At 35.9% G+C, this 14,648-nt stretch overlaps 1 protein-coding gene across 6 annotated transcripts in view; it reads right to left on the bottom strand.

The window, feature by feature from the left end:
- WNK1 (WNK lysine deficient protein kinase 1) overlaps window positions 1-14,648 on the bottom strand; it is a 173,028-nt gene that overhangs the window by 32,659 nt on the left and 125,721 nt on the right. For 5 of the 6 annotated variants that reach the window (XM_004381201.2, XM_023735695.1, XM_004381202.2 and 2 more), the window contains 3 exons: window positions 13,898-14,234; window positions 12,440-12,627; window positions 4,020-4,103 (listed from right to left, as the gene is read on the bottom strand). In XM_004381201.2, the coding sequence (XP_004381258.1) occupies window positions 4,020-4,103; window positions 12,440-12,627; window positions 13,898-14,234 (609 nt within the window). Of the gene's footprint in view, window positions 1-4,019; window positions 4,104-6,512; window positions 7,752-12,439; window positions 12,628-13,897; window positions 14,235-14,648 lie in introns of all 6 variants that reach the window. The other variant, XM_004381200.2, reaches the window with a different exon arrangement.

Here is a 14,648-nt window from a genome sequence, read left to right as displayed (position 1 = left end):
TCCATGTTTAATTTGTTTTTTGTTGTTCTGTTTTTTAACCAATTCTGTCAGATGTTCTCTATAAACATTCCCATCTACACAGTTTAAGGTCCTTGTTGGCATATTTGTTTCATCTATTCCATTTTATTTATTTATTTTTTGGTTATTACTGTTAAAATTAAAGAACAGTGAGAGAGCCCTGTAATATGAGAGTATGATAAGGATTTGAATATATGGTAATGCCCCTCTTTTCTAAGGGATTAACTTGAGGAAAAGTTCCCACCTCCTATTTGGGCATATGGTAATCATATGTTACTCCCTCTTTCCTAATCTCCTCCCCAAATGTTACTGGTGAACCATGGTTACATCAAGATTTGGACTTAACTGACTCTTTCCTGAACCAAAACCTTCACATATCTATGTTCTAGCTAAGCTAAACTAAAGGTATATTTGCTTATGTCCCACACTTCTCTTACCTTGCCCACACTCCCTTTTTTGCAGTTGAGGGTCCTGTAATATCCTTTATTCCTATATCTGAGTCTAATTTATAATCAGAGTCCAATTCAAGTGTCATCTCTTTCATAAAGGCTTCCTGATACCCTTTCCTGCTCAGGAAAGAAGTAATCCTTCTCCTTTCATGACATAATTGGGTAGTAGTCAAATGGTGAGCTGTGGAGCTAGACTACTTGGATTCAAATTGTTTCTACCTCTTACAAGCTGTGTAAACCTGAGTAAATTACCCAGCTTCTTCAAGTCTCAGCTTTCCCATAGGTAAAATGGAAAGAATGATAGTAACTACACTTCACAGGGTTTTTATAAGGATTAAATAAAAATAGGTAAAGTGCTTTGCACACTGTATATAATGGTAGCTATTATCTTTATTTATTTTGGAGGTGTCTACTTGCTTATTTGGCATCCCTGAAAACAGTCTTATCTGATCTATCTTGGTAACCTCTCAGTGCCTAGCACATGGCCTGCCAGAGCATGAACTCAATTAGTAAAAAACTGTTTGTTTAATTGGGGGATAGGGGAATCCATAAAAAATGAGCAGTTTCATGGGCATATACTCTCACTCTTAAGACAACTGAAGGCACGTATGCTAGTTATACCTTAGAGCATTAAGGGAAAAGTGGCACTCCTGGGTAGGCCAGGAGTTTATGATGATTTGCTTGCGCATAATCACAGTGTTATAACAACGAACACTTCAGTCAAGGAGGTATGGTTTAGCATAGCTGCCTGACATCATGCTTTGCATAAACTTGGCTCATAAAACCTGTTCAAGCCTCCTTTATTGACTGTTAGACACTGGTGTTATGATGAAAAAAAAATGTTTATAAGCCTCAGCTTGACAGAAAAGTAAGAGATACCTGAAGACTCTACAGGTGCTCTAATGAAAGAAATTATTTAGTACAGTAGCTCACTAACTTGCTTGTGGCACCAAACCACTCAGTTTCCTGGTAGGAAGGATCTACTTCTGGTAACTCCAAAGACTCAGCACACCACTTGAAGGGACTCTTGATAAAAACATGAAAAAAGCAATCCCTCTCTTACTATGTCCCAGAAATCTTTGCTATAAAGTACATTTCTTTCCTCACTATAATAAAAGTAGAGACAAGATTCCCTAAGGTGGGGTTGAGACCTGACAGTATTTAAAACAAAAATCACACCTAAAAATAGACAGACTCTATCCATAGAGTATAGAAGGTTTTCAACCTTTCTTTTTTTTTAATGTGAAACTCCAATAACTAAAACAAAGGCAATACAGAAAAAAGAACACTATCCTAGAGATCTTGAATTCTAGGTTCTAACATTTAGCTCCATTAACTTGCTGATATGTGACTATGGAAAAGTTAAATATTCTGGATTACATATACTTCTTTTATAAATTGAGGACTTAATTTTAATATTCTACTAAACATGAATATCATGCTATATACCTACTCCTCACTTATCAACTATCTTGTTATCCAACATTTTGCATTTATGACAACAGCAAAAAATCTACTATCTGACTATTTTGTGCATTAATGATATATGTCTGGCAGTAATAAATGCCAAATTGAGAAGCGAGAGTAATGCTGGCTGTGATGGTTAAGGTTATGCGTCAACTTGGCTGGGCCATGATTCTCAGTGGTTTGGCAGTTATAGAATAATGTAATTTGGCAGTTGCATAATGACGTAGACATCCTCCATTTTATGACCCAATGTGGCCATACTACATTTTCGCATAATGCCAATTTTCCTATAACGACCTGGTCTTTGGAACTTTACCATGTAGATAAGTGAGGAGTGGGTGTATTTAAAATAAGCCACAACAAAAAAGTATGTAATATAAAAACATCAATAAATCAGAAAGTAATTGTTGTTTGTAGTATAGAGATAGCAATTTATTTTTTCCTAGAAGAGTCAACTACACCTTAACTCTTTTAACCTGACATTTATGGAATTGTCCTTCCCCCATCCTTGCACACTTTTCTCTTCACTGAACTCAAAAGGCTGCTTCAATATCCCGCTCTCATTTGGTAGTAAATACATATACACACACACCCCACAATATGAAAGATATGTAACAAATTTGTTTGGAAAAGGGAAAACAGAGCAGTCTGTTGGGGATAACCTATGTCCAAAGATGAGCAAATTAGGAGACTGGTACCCATGACAGTGCTTCTATCCTCAACCAACTTTATAGAACCTGTAATTTATATTCTTATTAAAAAAACAAACAAACAAAAAACCAAACCCGTTACTGTCGAGTTGATTCCGACTCACAGTGACCCTACAGGACAGAGCAGAATCACCCCACAGGGTTTCCAAGGAGTGGCTGGTGGATTCAAACTGCTGACCTTTTGGTTAGCAGCTGAGCTCTTAACTACTGTGCCACCAGGGTTCTGATAATAGAACAAAATAGAACTTGTTGAGGTTGGCAAAAATGTGGCTACTTGAATTTAATCATAATTATATATAGATTCAGATTACCTGTCTGAAAGAAAAGGCAGGGGCAAGACAAAGTATATAAAAATTCACAGCCTTTAAATTCCACAAGATAGAGTGGTATTGGTCACTGAATGAATGTATAACCAAACTAATCAATTCCTTCTGTACAAAATGCTCTTAAGTGATTTTATCTTGTACAAGGAATACCAAATCTTAAACTGCTATCAAATGCCTACATGACCACATACTGGACTAAGTGCGAGCCATTTATAATAAGGGAAATTAAAAGCTTTGTTTAAAAAACTAATAGAAACAGAAGCCTACTTATAATTTGGCGATCAAAAAATACACTTCTTAGGGAACTACCAATGAGATAATTCATAAGGAAGTTTTTATGACCATGTAGTGGCTATAAACTAAAACAGCCAATAAATATTCAACTGCACAAAGAAAGCATTATTCCCATGCAATCACAACTAATGTCAGTGATGAACTATAGATATTTAATCTTAGAATGATCAGCTTGTGATATTGAATGCACTGCACTAATCTCTTGAATTCCTTGAATCTTCTGGAACACAACCCCAAATCAGAAATTTAAAAAAATTTTTTTTTTTTTTAGCATTCCTGAAGTACTTATTCTTAGGCTTTCATTCTGTGCCTCTTAGCATAAAATCTGATACCCCATCCCATGGCAGATTAGAAATAATTAAAAAGGAGGGGTACAGCATTACCAGAGGCAAGCGCAATGAAAGCAATGACAAAATGCTCATAAAGGAACAAGTCATAAATATAAGTACAAACAAAATTGATATTCTTTGTATTATTATGTATAGACTTATTTAAGAAGGCAAACAAATTTATAACGTATAAGTAACAATGATTCTTTTAAATTTTAATGTATGTCTAATTTATTAAGTTTTTTAAAAATACAACAAAAAGAGAAGGTTTTCTAAAATGTTACTGAACAAAAGAAATGTTATACCTCTTAATTTCCTTTCAAATACTTAGCAAGTCATTCACATCAGGAATCTAATTTACGAAAGATGTAAAACAGCACTTTGGCCACTGCTAACCCATAAAATCTAGCAACAAGTTGTTCTTACCTGCTGAGGATGTTGTAAGGGTTGGGAAGATGGAATTCCTGTTAAACTACTTGAGGTTGGCTGACCCTGGCTCTGCCCCTGTGCCTGAAGGAAAGAAGTGAACATAACAAATTAAAGATGTGTATAGAAAGTAACCGTATAGAAGACAGGCTTTTGCAATAAATATTTAAGAGCTCACATGAACAAAATAAAATATTACCTTGATTAAGAATATACAGAAAGGCCTCTCGGGGCATCTTTTGTAAGAAAAATTTAGAGAAGGATCATATCACAAAACACATTCTTATCCCAGGCAAAAACCACTGACAGTGAAAACCTAACCTACCACTGCTGATCAGGCTATAATTTTAGCTGGCTATAATATATAATAGTAAGATTCATAATAAAATTATTAGAAATATAATAATCAGGAAAAAAGTGATAAGAATATCAATGGGAAAAAGTTTTTTTGTGTGGACAACTAATTTTAAAAAAGGTATTTGACAAAATCAATGCTAATTTGGTAGCTTTTGCTACTTCGGGTAGTGTCATGCTGACTTTTATCGAAATGTAAGAAAATCTGATATCATCATCAACTGCTAAGTACCTAGAGCAATGATTCTCAACCAGAAACAAGTCTGTCCCCCTTCCCAGGGGATTTCTGGCAATATTTGGTGACATTTTTGGTGGTCACAACTGGGTGAGGGTGCTATTGGCATCTAGTGGGTTGAGGCCAAGGATGCTGCTAAACATCATACAATGCACAGGACAGCCCCCCCACTGCCCGCCCCACATACAACAAAGAATTAGTCAACCCAAAATGTCAATAGTGTTAAGGTTGAAAAATCTTGACCTAGAGGATCAAAATTATCAAAAAGTCTAAGTTCAAAAAGACAATACATCTAAATGAGAAAGTGAGATGTGAATGCAGGACTATATAAAAGAAGTTAAGGAAATGAAAACGTCCATTTCAATTTAGAAGGGGTTTTTTGAAGCTTACTTGGATATAACATATTTCATTGTAGCTTAACTACTATAAATATTCATTCATTGAGTAATATGTCTATAAATTAAACACCCTGTTTGACATTTGAAAATTCACTTTGGGAAGTTTAAAGAATGGCTAGCAATGCATTACGATTTGCACTAGGGGCTATGACAACTGGAGTATTGATGTGAGTGTACTGCATTCCCATTGAATATAATTTTCAAGTTTCTGGATCTTTTTGCTTCACAGTGCTACTCTAATTGATATTTTATGTACTTTTTCTGGGGTTGTGTATGCCCTTGATGGGGAAAAGACACAGGAAGAACATACAGTACTTTACAAAGGCATAGAATATTTAAAAATACAAATATGTTTTGAATATACAATTGCATATTCTCCCCCCGTGGTGCTCAGCTGCTAACCAAAAGGTCAGTAGTTTGAACCCACCAGCTGCTCTGCAGAAGAAAGATGTGGCAATCTGCTTCTGTAAAGATTTACAGCCTTGGAAACCCTATGGGGTGGTTCTATTCTGTGCTATAGGGCGCTATGAGTCAGAATTGACTCCATGGCAGTTTGGTTGTTTTTTGGTTATACATTCGATAAAACGTATCAAGGGAATACATGAAATAGTCAATAATAACTCCACGTCTTGAATTCTGCTATGCCTGTTTGGGATACTTTGCTTTTATTTGCAAGAGAGTGTTATGTGCTCATACACACAAATAACTATATTTAAATTTGTTGAGAAAAAACAAGGCCCCAAATATCTAATATTCCTGAGTTTGCAACATGTACTACAAATTTGTAACACAGAACAAAAAATAAAGAAATAAACCCACGACCTACTACATTCCAACTTAGTTGCTAAAAATTAGGATTGGTCCTTAATTTTATGGATTAATATTTTATTTGGACATATAACACATAGTGAGTTGTCTCATTGATGCCATTTCAAAAAGACATCTTCATTTGTTAGAGCAAATTCCTAAACTGTTTCTTTCTTTCTCTTTTTAAAGATTCCTCTACACTAATGAAGATTCTATGCATTAATTCTTAATAGTAATCCAAAAGTATTCCCTATTTTCCATTTTGTAGGAAAAAACTTTCATCTTTTGTATTTTTTTTTAAGTACTCACGCTTCTTTCTAGGGAGAAATAAAAAATAATCAATGCTGAGTCAACCTTACATTACAGACACTTGAATTTTTACTACCAGTTGAAAATATCTTACATATCTTAAATATCTTACACAGAAGTGAATGATTTTCATGAGTTAAATGACTAAAATTCTAGTTTTTATGATTTATTTTCCAAGGGGCTGTATATATTATAGGTAAATTAGGTAGTTTCTCTCTCATGTTTTAAGTATAAGTAGTTTATAACCCCCAAAAGATGGGTAAACTCTACTGATAAAATTAAACAATGTTCCTTATGAATCTATGATTTAGGAAAAGGAAAGACAGAAAACTTAAATGTATTGGTGCATAGAAGGGTAGTTTAAAAGAACTGTGGAAGTTTTCCTATAACCTGTGGATGGAGTGCAGATCCTCCTGCAGGAAATGAAGCAGCTAGGACCTGCTGAGATGTGGTTCCTTGGGGAAAACAGAAGAAAAGTGGGGATTCTTGTAACATTGTCTGAGGCAGACGGATAAAGGGTAATGAGACGTCAGAGCCAAAAGATGTAGCTGCTCCCCCTGTAGGGGGAGGTGATAGAAAATCACTGGGGTCTGAAGAAGTAATTTGTGAGGAATCACTGGAATATTCTGGGCTTCCTACTGGCCAGTTCTGTCCGATAGGCTCTACCACAGAAACGGTCAATTCTGGGGCATGGTAATTATAGTGCTCTTCAGTCACAGGCTGCAGGCGGCCATGTAATCCAACTGATTGAGGAGGTGGTTCTTCCTGATTCAAGTCCACTGCAACCTGCCGATTTCGGTAAGCACGCTGAGGTACAACTTCACCTCCTTCTCCTGAAGAGGAGCTTGGTGTGTGAACATGAAACTCAAATACACAATTGCTTCTGCCCTCATTGTTATGAGTTAACACAGCAGGCGCAGAATGAGGAACAAAGACAGGGTGAAATTTCAAACGTGTAGCATCTGTACTGATAGGTGCAGAAATACTAGAGAGGGGAGATCCTGGACTCATTCCAGAATCTAATCTTAAATTCTGTAGGTGTCCTACCAGGAAAGCCTGTCCAGGTGGAAACTCAAAGACAGAACTTGAAGGAGGGCCCCCTTGTACTGCCTTCTGTTCAGGTATCTGCTTCATAGGACTTGACAGTACTGGTGAGTTGTATGCAATACCATCATACTGTTCTGCCACCTGGGCCTGGTAATGCACCCCAGCTAGATACACTGCTTCCTGGGGAATAAAATAATGAGCTTCTTCTGGAGGTACTAGTCCAGATCTATAGTCACTGTAAACTTGAGTTGGTTCAAACATAGGAGGAACCTGTATCTCATATGGCTCTCCAGTTATTCTACTGGCTGTCGTACCCAACATTACTACTGTCTCTGGTGTCCAGTTAGTTGGGCTGCCACCAGGTGGAAGAAGATTTTGACCAACAGTCCTCAGCAGGGGTTGGAAGTGGTGAGTTTGGGCTTCCAGGAGGGAGATGCTCTTACGCCGCTGGGAAATGGCTACCTTCGGCGGACAGGTAGGAGGTGGTGAAAAAGAAACTGGACGTTCATGAATAGTTGGGAAAAATATCTGTGATTCTGGGTATGTTGGGGTCCCCCCACACGGATGCACCATGGACTGAGGCTGTATTAACATGAATAAGACAAGTAATTCATACATTCATATGTAAAATTACATTAGACATGCACAACTAGATAGCTTGGTGTAACCCTATGAAATGGTTACACCAAATTTATAATTTAATAAAAAAATAACAGTACTTTTGTAAATTATGTGCATAGTAAAAATCCATTAAATACATCCAGGGCCAATGTTACCGATCTGTGAGACTCTTTGCATTACATACGAGCTGCTTTCCCACAACTTAACTTGCCTTTCGAAAGGAAATGAAATAAACTTTCTAAGTGAATATTCTGTTTTTACTCACAACTAACATGCTCACTCTTATGATACTGAAAATTACATCTGTGGAAAAAGACATAAGAGTTAAAAGAAGGTAATAAGCCCAACTATTTTTATAATGTAAGAAATGATCTTCAATTTAAGCTACTGTATTAAGTCTTCTTAACATTCTATACTCCTATTATTCTGTGCTGTATTAGAGGCTTCAGTACTATTTTCTCATCAATTAGTAGTATGTCTTCTAATCAGAAATCGTAACAGATGACTAGTGACAGTATCTCAAACTAGATAGTTAATAGTTTCACTACATGAAACCTCTAATACATGTCAAATCAGCACATGTGTACTTTTCTTACCCTAGATAAGGGTTTAATAACCATAAATTTTCTGATTTTGATATTTAGTGTCTAAATTGGGTGAAAAGAACAACATAAATAACAGCTTGCTTGGTCTAACAGCACTTTTTGTTCACAGAAACAGTTCTAGATTTAAGACTCTAAATTTATAATCTTTGCTTGCCAAATTCAAACAACGCACACTATAATAATAATTCACTTTCATGGACCCCTTTTAAAGAGTAGGCCGGTTCCATTTTTTCAATAGGTAGACCACCATCAAGTTAGCCAAGTGGTTCAAATGTTACTTCTTCACAACAACTAAAAGAAGACTTCTCTTTCTAACTACAGAATCAGAAATGTTCCATTTTCTTGCTGTTTATTCAAGGTGTATCCCAAAGTCACAAAACACTGTCACTGTCCTAAATAAAAATCTGAAGATTTTAAGATTGCTAGGTCAGAATCTTAACTATATTCTCTATCTGGAAAAGCAGCAGCAAGGTCCCACAGTACTTAAAACAATTCTAAAAGATCTGTCTTTTGTATACATGAGCGAGGCAAAGACAGTCATACAAACTATATATGTGATGGAGGCCCATTTCATTAGAGTCAAGGCTCAATGCTATTCAATCTAAGAAAAAATATTTCCATGAGAGAACATTATGTTGCCTTTTAGCTTGCTAACACATCACTTTAAGCAGCTAACAAATTAAAATCAACTTTTATTCCTCAATTATTCTTCATTGACTATGGAAAAAATTTAATTCATCCAGCTTCATTAATGTACCTTCAGAATAAAGTGAAGAGAAAATACATTTGGGTATGTTCAATATAGAGAAAACTTGCTTTTGACCAAGCCAGCAAAGAGTTTAAAATTAAGAAATATACTTTTTTTTACTAAGATATGAAAATGCAAAGATATGTATGTTGCTAGGGTGCAGGAGAATATATAAAAGCTAACATTTTATTGGGCATACACTGATATGTACCAAGACCTTTACAAGCATTCTCTCTCATTGCCTCCTTGCTTTTTACCCCCTTCAAAGCCTTATTTACATAAAAGTTTCCTACAGGAAGAACTGGTAATCTAAAAGTGTAATACATGGCAAGTTTAGTCCTGTTCTTTATTAAATTTCTATTAAAATTCTTGGTGCCTGGATGTATTCATTGGTAATTTTTTATTTGTCAGAAAGTTTACAGTTACATACAGTACTGACAAAGAGGGAGGGCAGGCTGGAGCGTCAGTGCTTGCGCAGAGAGGCAGAGTGCATAGGCAGGACACTCTCCAATGCTTTAGAAAGCTTTTCGGCAAAAGTTTCCTCAGGGGCAGTCCAAAGGAGGAAAGGAGAAAGAGGTGCAGACAGCACTGGTGGTGGGGAGGAAGGAGCACTGGGAGAGATGCAGGACAGAGAGGGAACAGCGGAAAGATGGGGAACACAAACCGACATGCTACGGCCACAATGAGGCTAAACAGAAAACAAATACACATGAAAAACACAATACTTGGAAAACAAAATAACCAAATGCACAATGATAACAGGGCATAGTTGACATAAAGAAATGTTCCATCCTCCTCCAATTTCTGCAAAGTCAATTTTTCCATGGAGAGTGATAACTCCACTAAGCATATGTGGTAGGGTCACTGCTATTCTCTCTACACTGGTGGTTAAGTACAAGCTTTTTAAGGTACAACTATGGTAACAATTATCTTACTAAATATTCTAAAACAACACCAATTTTCATGAGTGTATGAATAAGAATGACTGACTGACCGAAGACAGCAGAACAGACAGGGAAAACAAAGAATATCAGCTCATAATTTCAGTAGATTTATTAATAAACAAGAATGAATTCTGTTAGTTTAAAATACATTATAAGATGTAGAAGATTTTACTAGGTTATTCTGTAGGAGCTCTAGAAAGGCATCAGATATTGTACAAGGCATCGGATTAAAAAGTTGCTGACTTACAGTACTTTATTTATTAGACTTGCCAATCTTTATCCAAAAAGGTAAAAAGTCAACTACTAGGAAAAAGTTTAGCTTTCTAAAAGAAATGTACAACTGTATATGGGAAACTTCCTGTACCTTAATGTACAACTGCTTTAGTTGGAAAAATACCTTAATTTTGAATCTCTAAAGAATAACTTTAAAAATGTTTCATGCGTATTAGAGATTCAAGTTAGCCTTACAAAGTTTGAAATACTTTAACAAAAAGACTTTATCAGCTACAAAGCAATCTAATACTGGAAGGTTGTCCTGAGCAAGTTTGTTATTTTCTTTCAGATACTGTGAACTGTGTAACTAATTACATTTTCTTTTTCAAAACTGGCAGCATAGAATGCTTTCAGCCAAATTTGTAGTGATCAGTAGCATGTGTGTAAGTATCATTAAGTGATTATTTAGTTTCATTCCTGGCTCCATTTTTCTCCACTCTTAGTTTCTTTTATTTTTATGTTTTTTCATTCCATTTAAAATGCATATATTGTTGTAAGCCACCTTAGGTTCTTTCTGGACTAAGCTATAAAATTCAAATAGTAAAGCTATAAAAAAATTTTTAAATCCTCAATATTTAATAATTCCTTATGATACTGCTATAGAATACTACTTTCAGAAGGCAAGAAACAGTCTGCTTTCAGAGCATCCATAACTATAGCTATGTTTGTGACTCATATTTAATATCTTCATAAATGATCATTCTAATGTTCATAATCCTGTGATAAGTGAAGTCAAGAGATTAAAAAGGTTTTTAAAAATCTAGTTATGGTGATCCAGAAAAAATCAACTAGAACAAGAGTAGTAGAAGCTGACAAGAAATGCTGACAAGTAATATTGTCAGAGCACGCCAATACATCTTCTACACAGTCTTTATAAAGTTTTACCCTGCCCCATTTTTTTAAAGGTTAGAAACTAGACCGTTAAAAAAATCAGTACATTAGTAGTATTCCTTGTGTTACTGTGGTCATTCATCTTGAGACCTGGCCAAAGCAGGACTGATGAATGGACTCCGAAACAAATAAACATCTTTTATTCCGAGCTGTAGGATAAAAGAGCTGAATAAGCAGAAGCTTTTTCTTAATTAACAGAGAAAGACTTTCATTTAGGGAAGAGCAAGAGTTCTCACAAAAACTTTCTTAAAAAGAAGGAAAATCTGCCTGCCTAAAGATCTCATTGAAAAAGTGTTATACTGTGATCAGTTATTCTGTAATTCCTTTCAAAGGCAGATAATGTATTTTATTTTCTTCTGAAGACCTCACGGAAAGTCAATAAAAGAAATGGAGTATTACCTGATGATCTACTTTAACACTCTCTATATGAGAAGAGTGGCTAATACAAAACATGGGGTAACAGTGTGTGTGTATATGTGTATACACACATCAATAAAATATTTCTGGAAATAATCCCCATAAGTTGATTCTTAAAAAAAAAAAAAAAAAAAATCCGTAATAAAACAGATACCAAATAAAGGGAAAAAAGGCAAAAGAACATATACTGGGGAAGGAACTTGTGTCCAACACAGACTTTAAGGCAGGAACACGCACAGCAACTGATGATTAACTAAACACAAGCGCTAAATTAAACAGTTATACATATAAAGGATTCCTTGACTCTATAGGGTACTCACATGCAGCATTCTATAATGGTTTAAAGGTCTTACCTGTGTTTTATATAATAAGAAATCTTACAGAAAATACTTAGTAATTATTTTAACAAATAAGCTTTTGAAAAACTCTCCTCACACTCCACACCCCAAACACGTGCCTTTCCAGCCTATGTTGCTTCAGTTTCAATTATACAGAGCATTATCTTTAATCAAATGCAGATCAGTCTAAATCTTGTACATAGTTGTTTTCACGAAGGAAGCTGAACTAATTCCTACACGTTAACGTGTATATCCTACCCCACGTGAACTACTGCAATTATATTCTATAATAAACCGACTTCCTTTAGAAATGTACCATTTATATTTTCTACTTCAGACTCATGCTGCTACTTGGACAGTAGAAGGAATCTGAATTTAGCAGATTATCTATTGGTTCTCACTGTAGTCTTCACTCTTTTATGCATTTACTTACCACGCTTGAGGGTGGATATACCCCATGAGGCTGAGATTGTGCTTGGACAACAGAAGCTGTATGCCCTGGGATTGTGCCTGTAGAATGTGCCTGTTCATGTTGGGAACCATATGAAACTGTCTGTTGACTGCTCACTCGGGATTCCGTGAAGACAGAAGATCCCTGGCCACTGTCAACTGTCCCGTCAGCTAAAGGAGAAATGAAGAAAAAACGAGAGACGAATCATTAAAAAAGGGGTTCACCTTTTCCCATCACATTTCAGACATATTTAGGGTCAATTAGTTTTTTCTTTGCACAGATCTGAACTAAATGAAAACATGACTACTAGTTATTATATTAAGTAGATTTCTATATATAAACGAGGGATCCACATGGAGAAAAGTTTTAATGTCTTTTTTTAAAAATCCCCTGGCTACCACAGAATCTTATTGTGCTTTAGGTGAAAGTTTACGGAGCAAATTAGTTTCCCATTAAACAATATATATAAATTGTTCTGTGACATTGGTTGCCAATCACGCAATGTGTCAACACTCTCCCCTTCTCGACCTTGGGTTCCCCATTTCCATTCATTCCATTTTCCTGTCCCTTCCTGCTTTCTTGTCTTTACTTTTAGGCTGGTGTGCCCATTTAGTCCATATACATGGTTGAACTACGTGTGTTACTGTTTGTTTTATAGGTCTGTCTAATCTTTGGCTAAAGGGTAAACTTCAGGAGTGACTTCAGTACTGAGTTAGTAAAAGAGGGTCCAAGGGTCATATTCTCAGGGTTTCTCCAGTCTCTGTCAGACCAGTAAGTCTGGTCTTTTTTCTTGAGTTTGAATTTTGTTCTACATTTTTCTCCCACTCTGTCTGGGACCCTGTATTGTGATCCCTGTCAGAGCAGTTGGTGGTGGTAGCTAGGTACCATTTAGTTGTTCTACACTCAGTCTGGTAGAGGCTGTGGCAGTAGTGGTCCATTAAGTCAGCCTCAATTTTGATACAGCTTTCAAAGTCATACTCTGGAGACCACTAGGTTCTCAGTATTAAGCAGATAATTCAATCAGTAACTAGAAGTATCATTAGTTTTTAATCTATACATTATTCAGCTTTGCTAAAAGAGCTGAACCAGATTAATGAGTTCAATTTTAAGTAGCTAAGAGAGGCTGTTCATTTTCCAGTATTAATTATATTTTAAGGAATTATAAAAAATAGAAATCTGTAAGTTACAACTTCCAAGATGCTGAAACCTGTTAAATTATTTTATATCCTAATCACATTTTCTTACTTCCCATCCTTCTGTTCTATTAGTCACAAACGTAAGAATAAAACAGAGGAGCTAGACGACACCCATTTCAAATTTCTTATTATACCTCAGAGTCATCATTTAAAACCAAGAGGCCAGTGCAAAATACAAAACACGAAGACAAAAAGCCAACTGGGATTGTCATTAGCGTATTTATTCAGTTCCCAAAATACTTACATAACACAGATATACTAGGTTGCTGGTACTGTAGTTGTTGATGCTGATCTGCCTCGGGTTCTTCAGGTTCTACTTGTGTAGAAACTGAAGCTGAAGTGGTGGAGGCAGTAGGTATGCCGGCACTACTAGTAGAAGGGAGTTGCTTGATTCCTACTTGGGAAGCACTTGATTGTTGTTCTACCTGTTGTTTGAGACTGCTCTCCTCCTGTTTTCTTTTTTCTTGTTCCTCCCTCACCAACTGCCGCTGTTCTCGTTTTCTCTTAATTAATGATACTCTGTCTTTGATGGCCTTAGCCATGGTCTTGTGATCGCCTTCACAGACATATCCAGACTCTACCTACAGGACAAGAGGGTGTATTAGGAAGCAGTTGGATGTCAAAAGGGGGGAAGAAAAAAGTAAAAATAAAACAAAAAAGGCACTGGAGAAAATAGAGAGAAGGAAGAAAGAACTCTCTCAGGGTTGGTCCTAACCAAACTGTGAAATTATTAGTCTGCGTTATTCATTTCCCCTCTATCTTTATAAAAACTCTGGTGGGTGTGCCTTCACTCCTTACAACAAACCACAAAACGGAGCACCTAAAATTGCAGTTCCTAAACCAAGTAAGGCATTCTATTCTAGTCACTCTATTTTCCTCTCACATCAAATTAAGTCATTAATAAACAACCAGTTAACCAGATAAAGCAACTGTGGTAACTAAATGAAGTTAAAAAATTAAAAAAAAAAAAAATCTAACAATTAAAAATAAGTCTC

This window comes from Trichechus manatus, unplaced genomic scaffold, assembly GCF_000243295.1.
Source record: "Trichechus manatus latirostris isolate Lorelei unplaced genomic scaffold, TriManLat1.0 scaffold00081, whole genome shotgun sequence".
NCBI classification, from domain to species: Eukaryota; Metazoa; Chordata; class Mammalia; order Sirenia; family Trichechidae; genus Trichechus; species Trichechus manatus.
Note: the sequence above shows the minus strand (reverse complement) of the source record. Positions and strands in the feature narration are given on the sequence as shown.